Genomic DNA, 19,189 nt, shown 5'->3' with positions numbered 1-19,189 from the left:
TCACAACTGCTCTATTGCTTACAGGATAGAGGTTAAACTCATGAGGAAGGTATTTATGACCCTTCACTTGCCTCACCCACTTCCTTTGTGCTTATTGTCCACCACTACAGCCCTCCTTTCAGAGTTTGCCAACACTAGATTCCTCAAATTTTCTTCAACTCACCATGCAGTGTAACTTCAGTACTTGTAATCACCCTTTTTCTTCCTCATAGAATGCATCCCTCTCCATTATTTTGTTTTGTCAAAACAGAGTAATCTTAAGAAGCCCTTTGGAAAGTCCTGATTTCCAAAGGTAGACAAGTGTTCCCTTTTACTTTTATTACTGCACTTCATCATATTTCATTGTAGTTAGCTATTTATAACCTAGCTTTCTTGTATTGTAAAATCTTAAAACAATAATGATAATAACTCTTAACATTTTTTGACTGCTCTAAACAGTCTTTTAAGAGTTCACATGTAGTATCTTATTTACACCTCATAACAGTCTTGGAGGAGTAGGGCAATTACTGTCACTATTGGAAAAATAAGAAAGGTATCTCATCTCTTCATCTTCTGAGCCTCAGTGTCTATCTAGTCACTAGATATCATAGTTTCACAAAACTATATATTGTATTATATTATATTATTATATTAAAATAGTATTTTCTCTGTCTTCTTGAATTGAGTTTGACAGTCATTTCCCAATATTCAGGGCAGGGCTCTTTTCCTTTGTAGCATAGTAGAAATTACTCTCAGAGGCAAGATGCACCTGTATGTTACTTATGTCACCCAGTGAAAGCAAATATTTACATGGAAAGTTTTTGCTTTAATTTGAGCAACATCAGAGTTGCCCAATGGTAATATAATTTTGATGCCTAGGTAGAACTTTATCATGTGTGAGTGATAAAGAGTGGCAGTATTGAATAATAGAAGAGATGATAAAAGAGAATTTGAATAATGCTAGCTGTACATTCTAAGAAAATAAAGAAGCAAAAATCAGTGTCATAGAGCTAGTTAAGAAGAAAAATAGTGAGGTTGACACAAATATTTCGGTCTGAATGCCGAAGAGACATTTCAAATTTAACATATACAAAGTAAAAGCGTGTGATTTATTTTTACCCAAAGCCTATAATAAGACAGCCAGTGAAGCATTAGGCAAAACTTGCTAAAATAGTATCAAAATAAGAGAAGAAACCATTTACATATTTTCTTGAAAACAACCGTTAAGATTTCTTATTACTGATGAATCATGACCAAATTATTCTTCCATATCAGAACTGGTCTAACTTCATGGTTTTTTAGTTCACAATCACTGAGGAAAAAAATAAGATAAAATTCCTGAAAGGAAATTTAAATCACTAGGAAACAGAATTAGCCTCCCAACTGCTGGGAATAATAAGTTGTAAAAATAAAAACCTTTAATCTCCAAAACATTGCCATGAGAAAAGTAAATTTTAGCTGTCACACACACTGAATCTAGTTATTAAAGTGCTTTAGGAAGTTTCAAGTTACAGTCAGTGATATCTGTTTAGTTATTTATTAAAAGATGAACTATTCATATTCTCACTGCACTGCACAGGATCTTTCGTGACTTAATTTTCACAGACTGGAGAGAGAGCTTACACACATAAAGTGTGTATGTTTTGAAAGTGTTAGTCATAGTTTTCTAACATTAATTTTTATTTAACCTACTTATATCTGCAGTCATTCTTTTCCTTCTTTTTTTGTTAAAATGAATGCTCTCTGGTTCTGTTAAAGACCAAACCCTATCATTATACACAAGAACCTTCTAATCATCACAGTTTCTGTCTACTAGATTGTTCCCATTGGCATATAGGTGTGTTACAATACATGTTGTATTTAAAAAACATATCTGCTCTATATATTGGCTCAATTTTACAGCGAAACGTCTTGAAAAAAATTGCCTGAGTAGCTATCCGTTCCTTACCCCTCAATCTCGTGTAAGCTACTCCAGGTGAAATAAGTCCCCATGTTTCACTGAAATAGCTCTTGGCAAAGCCACCAAAGAACTCTATGCTGTCAAGCCAGTGGTCCCTTTTCTGTCACCTTTCTCAATATCTCAAACTAGACACAGATGACCATTTGTTCACATTTTTTAGCACAGTTTTCTCTTAGTTTCCAATGGTTTACCCTTAATGTTATTTTTCTCATCTTACTTCCTGCTGTTCTCAGATTTCTGTTCTGGCTCCTCCAGCTCTGCTAATCCTCTAAGTGTTGGAGTGTTATCTCCTTTTTCCTCATTCTTTCCCAAGGACATTTTATCCAGTGCTACAGAATAAAGTGCTATCAATATGCCAATGACAGTCAGATAAATAACTTTATCAGTGACATTTCCCCCACCCCAGCCCACATTTGTTTATCTAATTGACTACTTGACATTTTAGTTTGAATGCCTAATAGACATTTCAAATTTAACATATGCTAAGTGAAACCTTGTGATTTTTACTCAAAGCCTGCTCTTCCGTCTTTCCCATCTTCACGAACTGCGCCATCCTTATCTCTGTTGCTCAAGTCCATGAGTCCTACCTTTCACTTACACTCAACATTTAATCCACAGGTACATCCTGTCCATTTTCACAAACTATATCCAAAATGTGTCCTTTGACCTCCAACTTCAATACTAACACATTCATTGGAGTTACCACCACATCTAGGCTAGATGAATAACGCCTAACATTTTCTAAACTAACCATACACCAAGTAAGTAGTTATATGCTTAGCTATAAATTTTCCTTTTTTAATAACAACTAATTATATTTAATCTCATTGTATGTCTATAGTACCATTCATTCCTTACAACAGCTCTCTGTGGTAGGCACTATTAAAATCTTAATCTGTCAGAGGAGAAAAATTAGGTACATAGAGGTTAAATAACTTATGCAATTTCACACAGCTGTTAAATATGGAAGCTGGATTCCAGAGCCTACAATCTTACCCACTGTGTAATGTGGTTAAGATTCTTTTTTATTCCAACTTTATTACTGCCATGTCATTGACCCATAACATTGTGTAGATTTAAGGTGTACAACATAATGTTTGGATACACATATATTGTGAAATGATTACCACAATAAGGTTAGTTAATACCTCCATCATCATTGGTCAAAGGGTAAGATGAATAAGTTCTGAGGAGCTAATGTACAGCATGGTGATTACAGTTAACAGTGCTGTATTATATACTTGAAAGTTGCTAAGACAGTAGATTGTAAATGTTGTCACCACATAGACTCAAAAGGGGTTAAGATTCTTGATCTTTCTCAACAGTCTGTTTTCCAGGATGATCTTTTTCCTTGTTAACTTTATTGAAGAATGATTTATACACGGTAAGTTACCACCATTTAAAGTGAACAACTGAATGAATTTTGACCATTGAAAGTACCTTTTAAACCACCACCACAATAAGAATAAAGACGACTTCCATCACCCCCCTAAACGCCTTAGGTCCTTTTGCAGTCCAACCTTCCATCTATTCCTCCTTCAAAATAGGCAACCAAGGATATGATTTTTTTTCTATAAATAAGAATTTTGTTACTACAAATACAAGGGTGAAATCATACAATATGTATTATTTTGGGTCTTTTGTCTTTCAGTCAGCATAATGATTCTGAGATTCATCTGTTATTATGTGTATCAGTAGGTCTTTCCTTTCAATCATTCAGTGGTTTTCCATTGACGGATGTACCACAATCAGTTTTATTCATTCTCCTGTTTGGGTTGTTTCCACTTTTAGGCTATTTTGAATAAAGCTACTATGAACATTTTCGTACATATATTTATTTGGACATGGCTATTCATTTGCAGGGAAGGGGGTAAATTTCTAGAAGTGGAATGGCTGGACAGATGTATGTTTACTCTTTTAAAGAAACTGCCAACTGTTTTACAAAGTGCTTATAAAATTTTACATGTCCATCAGCAATGTATGAGTTCTACAACTCTGGTTAGTTTCAATCTTTATAATTTTAGCCATTCTAATGGATGGATAGTGTTATTTTGAATTTAAATTTTGCAGATCACTGATGATGTTGAGCATCTTTTCATGTTCTTGTTTGCTGTTCATATATCTTATTTTGGAAAATATCTGTTCACATCTTTTGTTCATTCTAAAATACTGGGTTTCTATCCTATTATTGAGTTCTAAGAATTCTTTAAGTATTCTGGATATGTGTTTCTGGTCAGAGAAATGTTTGCATGTTTTTTCCCAGACTTACTTGCCTTTTTATTTTGTTAGTTAGATCACTTGAAGAGAAAAAGTTTTAAATTTCAATATAGCTCAATTTACCAATTTTTTCTTATGGTTTATACTTTTTGTGTGCTGAGAAATATTTGTTTCTTACAAAGTGGAAAAGGTTTTCTTCTATACTTACTACAGGGAGTTTTATAGTTTTGGCATTTAAATTTAGACCAATGATCTGCTCTGAGTTTATTATGTGTATAATGTGATGTAAGATCAATGTTCATTTATTTACATAGAGACATCTAGTTGTTCCAGTACCATTAGTTGGAAAAATTTCTTTACCTATTGACTTGTCTTCATACCTTTGTCAAAATGCAACTGACCATATATGTTTGGGTTCATTTCTGACCTCTTTATTCCCTTCCATTGATCTATATAAATATCCTTTTGCTAAAATCATAATATCATGATTTTTGTCACTTTATAGTAAGTCTTGAACTCTTATAAATTTCCAATTTTGTTCTTCTTTATTAAAATTGCATTGGCTAATATAGGTTATGCAAATATCCATATAGAATTAGCTTGTCAATACCTACAAGAAAATATTCCTGGAATTTTGATAAGAATTATGTTATATATCGATTTAGGAAGAATTGACATCCTAACAATATTGAATTGGTATCAATCTAAGAATATTTTATTTCTTGACATTTATTTGGGTCCTCTTTAATTCTCTCAGCTATGTTCCATAGTTTTCAGTGTAGAGATTGCACATGTGCTTTATAATTATTTGTTGGCACTACTGTAAACTGAGTTCTTTTTTAAAAAATTAATTTATCAAGGGTTAACTGCTACTATTTAAAAATGCAAATGATCATAAAATGTCATTCACTATATTCATTTATTAGTTCTGGTATTTGTTTTGAAGATGATCATGCATTTTCAACAAACGATTATGTCATTGAGCATAGAAACAGTTTTCTTTTTCTTTTCTGTAGGTATTTGTTAGACGCTTTTTTTCTGATTAAGGAAGTTCATTCTGTCCTTAATTTTCTGAGAGTTTTAAATCATAAATGGATATTGAATTTTGTCTTTACATGCATACAGAAATGTCTTTCTGTATACATTTAAAGGATCCCACGATATATTTTCTCTTTAATTCTACATTATTACATTGGTCGATTTTCAAATGTTAAAACAACCTTGCATTTCTATCGTAAATCTTACTTGATCATATGTTATCATTTTAACATATTGTTGAATTAGATTTGCTAATATTTTGTTTAAATGTTCTGATTTGTAGGGATATTGATCAGTCACTTTCCCCTAGTGTTTTTGTCTAGTTTTGGTTTTCAGATAATATCAGTCTGATAAAGTGAGTTGGAAAGGGTTTCCTCCTTTTTATATTTTCCTTAAGTATTTATGTGGATTAATTTTTTCCCTTTAAATATGTTGTAGTATTAACAAGTGAAATGATATGGACCTGAAGTTTTCTTGGTGGGAAAGTTTTGAACTATAAGTTCAAAGTTTTTATTAGGCCTTGAGCTATTGAATAAGACTGGGTAGTTTGTGTCTTTCAAGGAGTTTGTCTATTTCATTTAAGTTGTCAAGTAGAATTTGTAGTGATAACCCCTCTACTCTTCCCAGTCTTTAATTTTTTTTAATCTTTTTTTTCCTGATAAATTCAGTTAAGAGTTTATCAAGTGAATGATTTTTTTTGTAAAAGAAACAGCTATTGACTACAAAATTTCCTGATTGTTATTTTGGTTTCTGTTTCATTGATATTTTCTCCTACATTTATTGTTTCTTTCTAATATAAGAACTTATAGCTATACATTTCCCTATACTCACTGGTATAGCTATATTCCACGCATGCTGATATTTGTGTTTTTATTATCTTTGAGTTTAGAATATCTGCTAATAGCCTCGGTGACTACTACATTGCCTTGGAATTATTACCCCTTAGAATATGTTAATTACCAAATATATTTAGCGTTTACTAGATAACATTGATTTCTAATTTAAATAATTTATGGTCAGAGAACACACTCTTTATGACCCTTTTCAGTTTATTAAGACTTGTTCATACTGAATCAAAATTATCTGCATATGTGTGTCTTTTCCTCTGGAATACAAGCTCCTTCAGGGCAAGGACTGTGCCTCGTGCATCTCCTCGTGCTCCCAGGGAGGAGCCCAGTGCATCGTATAAAGCAGACAGCTTACACTTATCTTTGTCTAAATTATTAACCCTTATAGGTGGTTATAATACTGCTTATAATGTTGCCATTTTTCAAGTAAAAGATGGCTGAATCATGAGTATATGGACTCTAGGCGTGCTGGCTAGAGAGCGTCCGGCCAGGGTACAGCATTGACCAGCAGGCAGGCGTTCTGACCAGGAATCCACAGAATATATACTATGCTCAGTTTTCCAAAATTTTACTAAAAAACTAAATGTTACAGACTTACATTTCACGACCTGGCAGTTTGTCATTAAGTCAGGCTTAAAATTATTGCCATGGTCATCATCATCATACAAAATATCAATATGACTTCAGGCTGCAAATAATTGTTCATATAGTTAGAACCTGCATCACTGTGTTGGTTGTTATTTGATACTCTATCTTGCATAGTCTTCAAAAGAGACATGTAATATTACAATTTTAAAATCCATGTCCTCATGAGAAAACCAAACTCCTATGAGCTTGTAAGTGGCTGGGCAGGAACTTGAACTTGGATTCTCTATTAGTAAATCTATATTAATATATAGTATACCTCATAGAGAGTTAAAGAAATTCACATATTAAGCCTTATGATATAGGTTCAAATCTAATACAAAAGATTGCTAGTTATTTGTGTTAATAGGATTGGTTAGCACATTACTGCTGAATAATCTATTTTTAATAGACTTTACTTTGTAGAGCAGTTTTATGTTCACAGCAATATTGAGCAGAAAGTACAGAGCTTTCCCTTATGCAACCTGCCCTCAAAAATGCATAGCCTCCCCCATTATCAACATCCCCACCAGATGGTACATTTGTTATAACTCATGAATCTACTTTGATACAACATAATCACTCAAAGTCCTTATTTTACAGTAAGGTTCACTCTTGGTGTTGTACATTCTATGGCTTTGGACAGATTTATAGTGACATACATCTACCATTATAGTATCATAAAAGGTAGTTTCACTGTCCTAAAAATCCTTGGTCCTATGCCTATTTATCCCTCCCACCCCCCTCTCATCCCTGGCAAGCACTTTATTTTTAATAAAAGAAGAAATTAGCACTATACATCACATAAAATAAATTCCACAGACTCATTACATTATTCAGGGTAACTTACTCTATGTTACCACCAGTGAGGAATTCGAGTCTTTCCTGAGGTTGTGGGCATTCTATCAAAAAAGCAATGCTGTTTCACAATTCTGCATTCTGATCATGAATCCTCCACATTACTATCGAATACTTAACTCTTTTTTGACATTATCACCAAAGATAACTTTCAGCAGCATATTTAGCATCATTCTAGGGCAATTTCTTACATACTTTTAATTCTTAGGAAATTGATATTTCATTCATAGGATTTATGTCACATCTCTACACATCAGCATACACAATGATCGTTCTTGCTAAGCTGTAAAGAGCAAATGCTTTGTACATTAACAGTGTCATTAACACTGCTAACACCATCCTCAAAAGTTTTATCTCCTAAACATTGCCCATGGTTTAAATCAAAGTCAAAATGCACAATTAACCTGAAAAGAGGGAAAATGCCTACTCAGCACCTTGGGAAATGATCTGGTTGAGTTATGAGTCATCTCATTTTGCAAAGTAGCAATAAAAATGATTCTTTCATTTTGCAGAGGTACCACTGGCATTTATAGCAGATGATTAAAATAAAGGAGAAAAACAACTTTTGCATTTTATCAGTGCAGGGACATTTTAGCCTGGCCATGCATTTTTGCCTCTGCAGATTTCATCTATCAAAAGAAATGTCTCCACAGTTGTTGCCAAAGGTACAGTTATTCCCCAGAGATTCCAAAGACCGTGACTTACCTTATGAAAGTTTCTGAAATATGCTGCCTTTTCATCTGGAAATTTTTCTAGCCTTCTGGGTCCTTTACTAGACGCCTTCTTAAAAACCAACCAGCAACGTCTGAAAATCTGAAAGTAAATAAAGGAATCCCATTATGTCTTTTGTACATGAGTTTAGTAGCATCAGGGATTTATCTATTCAACTAATCCAGGGGGAATAAATTGTTTTACATGCACTTATCTTACAGAGAGAAAAAATTTGGGAAGTCAGAGGCATGTTATTCTTTAAAATTATAGCAAATTTTAAAAACAATATTAAATATAAAAATAAATTTTATATGAAAAGATTTTATGTTATGACATTTTCAGTGCACTGGCTTCAATCCTCTTTAATCTAACTAAATCATCTGGGTATCAACATCATACAAAATATTTATTCTCACCATCCTGGTGACAAACAATTCTGTTTTCCATGATAATGAAGTAACAATTTACTAAGATTAAGCACTTTCATAATGTTCAATATTCTATCTTTGGAAAAACATCACATTTAAAAACTCACTGACAGTGTTAATTATAAAAAATGCTCATATACTACTTTAGAAAATGAAACAGATATGTTTTCATAATGGACACATCTGTCACACCCTTGTATGCTTTTATAGCAACTACTATTTACTAAACGCTTATTATGTGCAATACATTTTAAAATTTATAGACACATTTAATCCTCAGACCTACTATATGAGGTAGGTTGTCTTCATTTTAGGATAAAGATAGTAAGACAGTAAGAGTGTCAGGATTTGAACACACATCTGTCTGAACACACATGTCTTCAGCTTTGTTTAAAAAAAAAGCAGGGCTATATATTACACAAACACAGGCCCTTCTTTCTGGACTCTGCCTGATTTTACAGGACTAATTCATGTTGGCTCTTACACTGTCACCTGATGCCCACCTTATCAGCCTCCCTCCACAGGTATGTTTAGGTCAAATCAATAAAATGAGACTTTTTTTCAATAACTAAAGAGGTCTAGAAATGCAAATTTAATATTTCAAACTTTTATAGAAATGCATATTTTTGCTGGAGTTTACATGCTCTATAGCCAGAAACTAAGATCACTGTATTTCTGTTCTATTTCTTTTTTTTATGTTTATTTTTTAATTTTAAAAATGTATTTATTTATTTATTTTTAAACATCTTTATTGGAGTAAAATTGCTTTACAATGGTCTGTTAGTTTCTGCTTTATAAAAAAGTGAATCAGCTCTACATATACATATACCCCCATATCCCCTCCCTCTTGCATCTCCCTCCCACCCTCCCCATCCCACCCCTCTAGGTGGTCACAAAGCACTGAGCTGATCTCCCTGCGCTATGCGGCTGCTTCCCACTAGCTATCTATTTTACATTTGGTAGCGTATATAAGTCCATGCCACTCTCTCACTTCGTTCCAGCTTACCCGTCCCCCTCCCCGTGTCAAGTCCATTCCCTACATCTGCATCTTTATTCCTGTCCTGCTCCTAGGTCCTTCAGACCATTTTTTTTCCTTTAGATTCCATATATATGTGTTAGCATACGGTATTTATTTTTCTCTTTCTGACTTACTTCACTCTGTATTACAGTCTCTAGGTCCATCCACCTCACTACAAATAACTCAATTTCATTTCTTTATATGGCTGAGTAATATTCCATTGTATATACGTGCCACATCTTCTTTATCCATTCATCTGTTGATGGACACTTAGGTTGCTTCCATGAACTACCTACTGTAAATACAACTGCAATGAACATTGCAGTACATGACTCTTTTTGAATTATGGTTTTCTCAGGCAATATGCCCAGTAGTGGGATTGCTGAGTCATATGGTAGTTCTATTTTTAGTTTTTAAAGGAACCTCCATACTCTTCACCATAGTGGCTATATCAATTTACATTCCCACCAACAGTGCAAGGGGGTTCCCTTTTCTCCACCCCTTCTCCAGCATTTATTGTTTGTAGATTTTTTGATGATGGCCATTCTGACTGCTGTGAGGTGATACCTTATTGTGGTTTTCATTTGCATTTCTCTAATGATTAGTGATGTTGAGCATCCTTTCATGTGTTTGTTGGCAATCTGTATATCTTCTTTGGAGAAATGTCTATTTAGGTCTTCTGCCAATTTTTGGATTGGGTTGTTTGTTTTTTTGACATTGAGCTGCATGAGCTGCTTGTAAATTTTGGAGATTAATCCTTTGTCAGTTGCTTCATTTGCAAATATGTTCCCATTCTGAGGTTTGTCTTTTCATCTTGTTTATGGTTTCTTTTGCTGTGCAAAAGGTTTTAAATTTCATTAGGTCCCATTTGTTTATTTTTGTTTTAATTTCCATTTCTCTAAGTGGTGGCTCAAAAAGGATCTTGCTGTGATTTATGTCATGGAGTGTTCTGCCTATGCTTTCTTCTAAGAGTTTGATAGTGTCTGGTCTTACATTTAGGTCTTTAATCCATTTTGAGTTTTTTTTTGTGTATGGTGTTAGGGAGTGTTCTAATTTCATTCTTTTACATGTAGCTGTCCAATTTTCCCAGCACCACTTATTGAAGAGGCTGTCCTTTCTCCATTGTATATTCTTGCCTCCTTTGTCATAGATTAGTTGACCATAAGTGCGTGGGTTTATCTCTGGGTTTTGGGTTGTCGGGTTTACATTGTCATTTGTTTCTAGGTATTTTTTGATTTCCTCTTTGATTTCTTCAGTGATCTCTTGGTTATTTCATACTGTATTGTTTAGCCTCTGTGTGTTTGTAATTTTTACAGATTTTTTCCTGTAATTGATATCTAGTCTCATAGCATTGTGGTTGAAAAAGATACTTGATATGATTTCAGTTTTCTTAAATTTACCAAGGCTTGATTTGTGATCCAAGATATGATCTATCCTAGAGAATGTTCCAAGAGCACTTGAGAAGAAAGTGTATTCTGTTGTTTTTTGATGGAATGTCCTATAAATATCAATTAAGTCCATGTTGTTTAATGTATCATTTAAAGCTTGTGTTTCCTTATTTATTTTCATTTTGGATGATCTGTCCATTGGTGAAAGTGGGGTGATAAAGTCCCCTACTATGATTGTGTTACTGTCAATTTCCCCCTTTATGGTTGTTAGCATTTGGCTTATGTATTGAGGTGCTCCTATGTTGGGTGCATAAATATTTACAATTGTCATATCTTCTTCTTGGATTGATCCCTTGATCATTAGGTAGTGTCCTTCTTTGTCTCTTGTAATAATTTTATTTTAAAGTCTATTTTGTCTGATATGTGAATTGCTACTCCAGCTTTCTTTTGATTTCCATTTGCATGGAATATCGTTTTCCATCCTCTCACTTTCAGCCTGTATGTGTCCCTAGGTCTGAAGTGGGTCTCTTGTAGACAGCATATATATGGGTCTTGTTTTTGTATCCATTCAGCCAGTCTATGTCTTTTGGTTGGAGCATTTAATCCATTTATGTTTAAGGTAATTATTGATATGTATATTCCTATTACCATTTTCTTAATTGTTTTGGGTTTGTTTTTGTAGGTCTTTTCCTTCTTTTCTATTTCCTGCCTAGAGAAGTTCCTTTAGCATTTGTTGTAAAGCTGGTTTGGTGGTGCTGAATTCTCTTAGCTTTTGCTTGTCTGTAATGGTTTTAATTTCTCCGTCGAATCTGAATGAGATCCTTGCTGGGTAGAGTAATCTTGGTTGTAGGTTTTTCCCTTTCATCACTTTAAATATGCCCTGCCACTCCCTTCTGGCTTGCAGAGTTTCTGCTGAAAGATCAGCTGCTTACCTTATGGGGATTCCCTTGTGTTTTATTTGTTGTTTTTCCCTTGCTGCTTTCAATATTTTTTCTTTCTATTTAATTTTTGATAGTTTGATTAATACGTGTCTTGGTGTGTTTCTCCTTGGATTTATCTTGTATGGGACTCTGTGCTTCCTGGACTTGACTGACTATTTCCTTTCCCATATTAGGGAAGTTTTCAACTATAATCTCTTAGAATATTTTCTCAGTCCCTTTCTTTTTCTCTTCTTCTTCTGGGACCCCTATAATTCGAATGTTGGTGAGTTTACTGTTGTCCCAGAGGTCTCTGAGACTGTCCTCAATTCTTTTCATTCTTTTTTCTGTATTCTTCTCTGTGGTAGTTATTTCCACTATTTTATCTTTTTTGTCACTTATCCATTCTTCTGCCTCAGTTATTCTGCTAATGATTCCTTCTAGAGAATTTTAAATTTCATTTATTGTGTTGTTCATCATTGTTTGTTTCCTCTTTCGTTCTTCTAGGTCCTTGTTAAATGTTTCTTGTATTTTCTCCATTCTATTTCCAAGATTTTGGATCATCTTTACTGTCATTAAGCTGAATTCTTTTTCAGGTAGACTGCCTATTTCCTCTTCATTTGTTTGGTCTGGTGGGTTTTTACCTTGCTCCTAAATCTGCTTTGTGTTTCTCTGTCTTCTCATTTTGCTTAACTTACTGTGTTTGGGGTCTCCTTTTCGCAGGCTGCAGGTTTGTTGTTCCCGTTGTTTTTGGTGTCTGCCCCCATTGGCTAAGGTTTGTTCAGTGGGTTGTGTAAGCTTACTGGTGGAGGGGACTAGTGCCTGTGTTCTGGTGGATGAGGCTGGACCTTGTCTTTGTGGTGGGCAGGACTGCATCCAGTGGTGTGTTTTGGGGTGTCTGTGACCTTATTATGATTTTAGGCAGCCTCTCTGCTACTGGGTGTTGTTGTGTTCCTGTCTTGCTAGTTGTTTGGCAGGGGATGTTCAGCACTGAAGCTTGCTGGTCGTTGAGTGGAGGTGGCTCTTAGAGTTGAGATGAAGATCTCTGGGAGAGCTTTCACCATTCGATATTACATGGAGCCGGGAGATCTCTGGTGGACCAATGTCCTGAACTCGGCTCTCCCACCTCAGAGTCACTGGCCTGACACCCGGCCGGAGCACCAAGGCCCTGTCAGTCACACGGCTCAGAAGAAAAGGGAGAAAAAAAGAAAGAAAAGGAAGGAAGGAAGAAAAGAAAGAAAGAAGGAAAGAAAAAAGTAAAATAAAATAAAGTTATTAAAATAAAAAGTAAAAAAAATTATTGAAAATAAAAAAAAAATTAGAAAGTAATAAAAAAGAGAAAGAAAGAAAGAAGAGAGCAACCAAACCAAAAAACAAATCCACCAATGATAACAAGCACTAAAAACTACCCTAAAAAAAAGATAAATTTAAAAAAAGGACAGACAGAACCCCAGGAGAAATGGTAAAAGCAAAGCTATACGGACAAAATCACACAAAGTCCACTGCCTCAATTTTGGGATGATTCCTTGTCTATTCACATATTCCACAGATGTAGGGTACATCAAATTGATTGTGGAGATTTAATCCGCTGCTCTTGAGGCTGCTGGGAGAGATGCCCCTTTCTCTTCTTTGTTCACCCAGCTCCTGGGGTTCAGCTTTGGATTTGGCCCCACCTCTGCATGTAGGTCACTGAGGGCATCTGTTCTTCGCTCTTTGGGGAAGTCTGAGGTCGTCTGCCAGCGTTCAGTAGGTGTTCTGTAGGAGTTGTTCCACATGTAGATGTATTTCTGATGTATTTGTGGTGAGGAAGGTGATCTCCACGTCTTACTCCTCTGCTATTTTGAAGGTCTCTTTTCTGTTCTATTTCTTTATTTATACTGCAAAGTTTATTTATACTGTTTTTTCAACTAATATAGGCCAGATACTATAATTCCTCTGGAGTGTGCATTGTCTATCATTCACTAGAAGACAGCATTTCTCCTGTTCAAAGGCACTCAGAACAATCACAGGAAGACCTCTCATCATAAAAGCAGAATAAACAGAATAACAGTACAAACACGCAATTTCATATTATTCTTGCTACCTTTCTGAGCTCCGTCCTGGTAGCTTCGAAAAGCACATGAAGGACAGCCCTGAGCTTTCAGCACATGTGGATATACCTCTCTTTCTCTACCCAGGTGGAGACCCATCTCCTCTGTCACAAGATATCTAACCACAGCCCTGGACATCAGGAGTTAAGACTACTCCTTTAGATCTCCTGGTGTTCTCTCCACACACTGTGTTCTAGTTATTTATTTATTTTTTGACCCCTTACTGATCTCTACCCTCAAGGTAAAACAACCTAAAAAAAGGTAGTATAAATATTGATAATAATATGATATCAGCATATGGTTCACTGGATTCCTCACCCCCAATGTGATGGTATTTGGAGATGGGGCTTTGGGACGTAATTAGGGTTAGATGAAGTCATGAACATGGGCCCTGAGGATGGAATTAGTGTCCTTATAAGAAAAGGCACCAGAGAGCCTGCCCTCTCTCCATGCTCTCACAGAAAAAGAGGTCATGTGGACATGCAGTGAGATGCTGGTTGTCTGCAAGCTGGGAAGAGGGGTCTCACCAGAACCTGACCATGCTGGCCCTTGATCTTGGACTTCTAACCCCCAGAACTGTGAGAAAAGAAATGTCTGTTGTTCAAGCCACTCAGGCTATGGCATTGTGTTATGGCAGCCCACGCTGACTAAGAGAGATACTTTTTTAGAATTTGTTTTTATTAGCAGAGTAGTGGTAGTAACAGTAATACTGTGGAAGTGAAAAGTAGTTACATGAATCTGAGTAGAAATGTGAGAGATTCAAGGCAGATAAATAAACATATCATTTGTAAAGTATAAAGATTATTAGTATTTATCTCCTGATTACTTATTAGTGGATTTGGAATTCTAGTTGAGGTAAGAAGACCCTCTTTGAATGGATTTGAGACCCAAAATCCTGGTAATATAGTTTCTGTTCTTTCCTACAGAAGAATGCTTTTCCCTGTACCCTGTGCACTTTATTGCTCAGGAACCATGGTGATATTCAATGAAGCCTTGTAATATTCATGGAAATACACAAACATACTCCCTGACTGCAATGTCTCAGCTTGTGTGACAACATTATTTTTTACTAAATAGTGAGATAAACATGAGTCAGAAAGCATAAGTGTTTCCATTTAGGCACTTGATATTGCTATAGAATAAACCTGATAACGGATAATAAGGAAAAATAGATTTGGTATTTTCGATAGCATCTTATCTCTTTGCTATTACATTAACAGAGGCAACAACATATAGATAAAACTGATTGTTAAAGACCTGAAGTAACAGACTGTTTACCAAGCCAAGGCCCTTAAGTTATTATTTTCTTGTTCTGGGATAAATTTAGATTTATAAAACACTGGCAAAAATGGTGCAGAGATTTCCCAAAAAGATTTTACCCAGCTTCTCCTAATGTTAACATCCTAAATAACCATGATACATTTTTCAAAACTAAGACTTAACATTAGTAAAATACTATTATCTAAACTACAGATTCTATTCAGAAATCACCAGTTTTTCCCACCAATGTCCTCTTCTGTTTTAGGATCCAATCCAGGTCACCACACTGCATTCAGTGGTCCTGTCTCCTTATCTCCTCTGATCTTTGACAGTTTCTCAGCCTTTTTTGCTTTTCATGACCTTGACAGTTTTGAGGACTACTAGCCAGGTATTTTGCACAAAGTTCCTCAATTTCTGTTTCAATTAAATTATTTTTGATATTTCAAAAGTCTAATGAAATCTCATAATACAGTTATTAAAACAAAATAATTTATTGGGAAAAATAGTATGAATTATCATGACTGTGGACTAGTTATATTTTGATGTCTAGTTGAATTTTTTAACTTAATTATTTAATAAATGCTAATAAATGCAGAGGGTTTCATTTTCCATCGTGCTTTTTTTTTTTTCAAAATAGTTTGTTTTGTGATGGTAGTAAAAAGGGACCTGGTGCAGAGAATTTGGAAGTGTCTTTCTCTGTCAAATTCAGCATGAGTCAGCAGTCTGAAAGCAACCTTTGTACCAGAAACATACAGTTAATAGGAGCATGAGGAAATCACTTCCCTGTTACTCTTTATCAAGTGGGATTTTAATAGTGTTAGTCTGCTTTAGGCCCTGGAACTGATGCCTTATATGAGTATGTTGGAGAATTCTGGAGACGAGCAGCAAAAATGACCACTTGAGACCAGGAAATCACTCCTCTGAGAAGAAAAAATAAAGGAATAGGTTTTATTTTGCTTATAAATGAAAGATACAAATTTGTCGAGTGCATGAAAAAGAACCACACCAATTAAATTAGGTTTTTATTTTTACTTTTGTTCCAAGAGACAGGACATAAATCAGTGCCCTTCTTTAGCAGTGTGTGGGAGGAGAGGGTGCAGTCTCTTCAGACACTGCTTGGCTCTTCAAGGGCATCTGAAGGTGCAGGGACCATTTGGCTGGTTAGCAACGGAATTTATTGGTTGCAGGAAGATTCACCTTCTCCCGAGTCCTGTCCCTTCTCGGATGACACGCCTGCCTGTCCCATCACTGTTCAAGATGCTGCTTCACTCTCTCCTGAGGAAGTAACTGATTTCACCTTCTCATTCAAAGTTATCTCCTAAACATGCCAGTTGTCTCACCAAACAGGCTCCTGGGTACCCTTCAGATTTTCCTTCGAGAAAATTCCACGTTGTTGCCAGGACTACAGAAATCCTCAGGATGCCCAGCTGCTCCACACCTCAGTTTCACACTGCATTAGCCAGCCAGACCGATCGCCATCGTTAAATACCCTCTTGATTCCTCTCCATCTGATGAAAACCTTTTACCTCATAGCAGTCCCTTTTCTTCAGCGTTTTCTCCTTTTCAAGGAGATTTTACCCAAAGGGCATCCTTTTTCCATTTAAGACTCACTGTGATGTAGATGGTTTGATTTCTTCGCTTTAGTTCATAGCCATAATGACGTTATTTATCCAGCATCCATTCCCAAGATTTAACTTAACCAAAAGTCGGATTTAATGGGCCTGTTCCATCATAAGATGTTGACCTAATGAACTTTGTTCATGTAGGATTTTGGTTAAAAACTTGGGAGAATTTTTAATTATAGGAGTTGTCAAACCTGAGGATCCGTTGCACTAAAAGGAGTCACAGAAACGTCGTTTCTAGAGATTTTAAAGAATATAGAAGACAGTGGCATATCTGGAGCATCTTATGTTTGTGTTCCCTTCTTTTTTTTTTTTTTTTTAAAGATTTTTTTTATGTGGACCATTTTTAAAGTCTTTATTGAATTTGTTACAATATTGCTTCTATGTTTTGGGTTTTTGGCCGTGAGGCATGTGGGATCTTAGCTCCCCGACCAAGGATCAAACCCGCACCCCCTGCATTGGAAGGTGAAGTCTTAACCCCTGGACCGCCAGGGAAGTCCCTGTGTTCCCTTCTGAAAGCAAGATACTGTATAAATGATAACTTGGGGTATAGGATTCAATTATTTATAACTGTATATAAGATGAACATATCAAGACAACAAATAAATAAACACATAAGCAAAGACAATTCAGGAATGGTTATTGCAGGCTTATGCTATGAGTAAATTCAATTACTTAGTCCTGAGTCTTTCTCCTCTCACAAATTGTGTATGGTACTATTGAAAGACACTGTGTTTCTGTAAAAAGTGGTTAATACACAGGATTAAGCTTAATGCACTGATGAATTTAGCTTTAGCTATCTTTTTCAATATAGATATGAACTTTCAACACTGGCTTATATTTAATTGCTGTCAAATATATACTGATATCAGAAATCACTCTTATCTATTCCATTTGTTCAAAAAATATTTGAGAGCTCTTTGTTCTGTGGATACAGTAGTAAAAAAATGCAGATAAAAATTATAATAATAACAACAACAAAAAACAGAAACTTTCTGTCCTTGTGGAAACTAAGTTCCTGCCTCTTGGAACATCCATTTCAATTGGGTAGACAGATGATGGCAAATAAATAAGTGTATTTGTAAATAGTATTTTTTTTCAATGGTGTTAAGTGCTATGGAGGGATGGTGAGGGAAGGCTCACCCAGGAGCCTACGTTTCGGTATTAGAGGAAGTGAGAGAATGACTGGTACAGACATCTGGGGAAAGAGTGCTTCAGTAAGACAAAATTGCAAGAGCAAATGCCCTGTTGAGGGAGCCTGCCTGAACTATTATTCCAAGAACTGCAAGGAGGCCAGTGTGGAGGGCAGTGAACCACAGTAAGGGTGGTAAGAGATAAGAGAAGAAAGATATGGGAGAGCCAGGTCAGGAAGAATCTTGGCTTTAAGATTTCAATCAGATTCACCAACTCTTTCTCTAAGTTATGGCAGATGTCCTTAAGTAAACTGAAGTCTAAGAAAATTTAGGATTACAGATTAAACAAAAGTCACAAATGAAATGAAATTTTAAAAATAGTGGTATAGGGTCAGGAATATTGGGTATTTCAGGTTGATTTCTTTTAAATGCTTAGATTTTTCAAGGCACATGTCATCTCTAAACTGTAAGACTTGCAGCTGTCAATTGCAATGTCTACAGTCCTGTGGCTTCTGTATGCCCAGAGAGTAGACTGCTATAATCAAATATATCCACTACGGGTCCTCCTTTGTACACACCTGCAACTCTGGATATAGTTCACAGCCTGCTGAGCTCCCTGACATAAATGCAGTGGCTCTCTGATAAATGTAAAACCCAAAGGGTTTTTCTCCACCTGTGAATTGATTAGAAATACTTAAGAATACAAGAGCAATGAAAAGAGATGAGCCAGAGGCAACTTTAAAGATGTTATAAGGGGCACCAAGCAGCCCCCATTGTAAACAGGCACAGAGTATATTTCTGGGGATGGAGGATGTAAATACATTTTCTTAAATATCCACAAGTCTAAATACATTTATTTTTATCTGTAACTTAATTTAGCAAAAAATAACTAGTATCTCAAAAAATATAAGAAATCTTATCACTAATTCAAGGATTGTTTTCACTTCAGTGTTTTAAAAATACTTCTACTGGCCATTTCTGTTTTAGGTTATATAATCTGTGACTGAAAAAGCACAGGTCATTAAGGATGAAACAGAGTAGTGGCAGGCTATCATTTTATGTGTATATGGCTATCCATTTATATTTATATATAAATGC

At 35.4% G+C, this 19,189-nt stretch overlaps 1 protein-coding gene across 3 annotated transcripts in view; it reads right to left on the bottom strand.

Moving 5' to 3' along the window:
• Nucleotides 1-19,189, bottom strand: part of DOK6 (docking protein 6) — a 401,706-nt gene that overhangs the window by 257,182 nt on the left and 125,335 nt on the right. For all 3 annotated transcript variants that reach the window (XM_059894815.1, XM_059894816.1, XM_059894817.1), the window contains exon 2: nucleotides 8,230-8,337. In XM_059894815.1, coding sequence (XP_059750798.1) covers nucleotides 8,230-8,337 — 108 coding nt within the window. The remainder of the gene's footprint in view (nucleotides 1-8,229; nucleotides 8,338-19,189) is intronic.

This window comes from Balaenoptera ricei, chromosome 14 (genome assembly GCF_028023285.1).
Source record: "Balaenoptera ricei isolate mBalRic1 chromosome 14, mBalRic1.hap2, whole genome shotgun sequence".
Lineage (NCBI taxonomy): Eukaryota > Metazoa > Chordata > Mammalia > Artiodactyla > Balaenopteridae > Balaenoptera > Balaenoptera ricei.
This window is presented reverse-complemented; position numbering and strand designations above follow the sequence as displayed.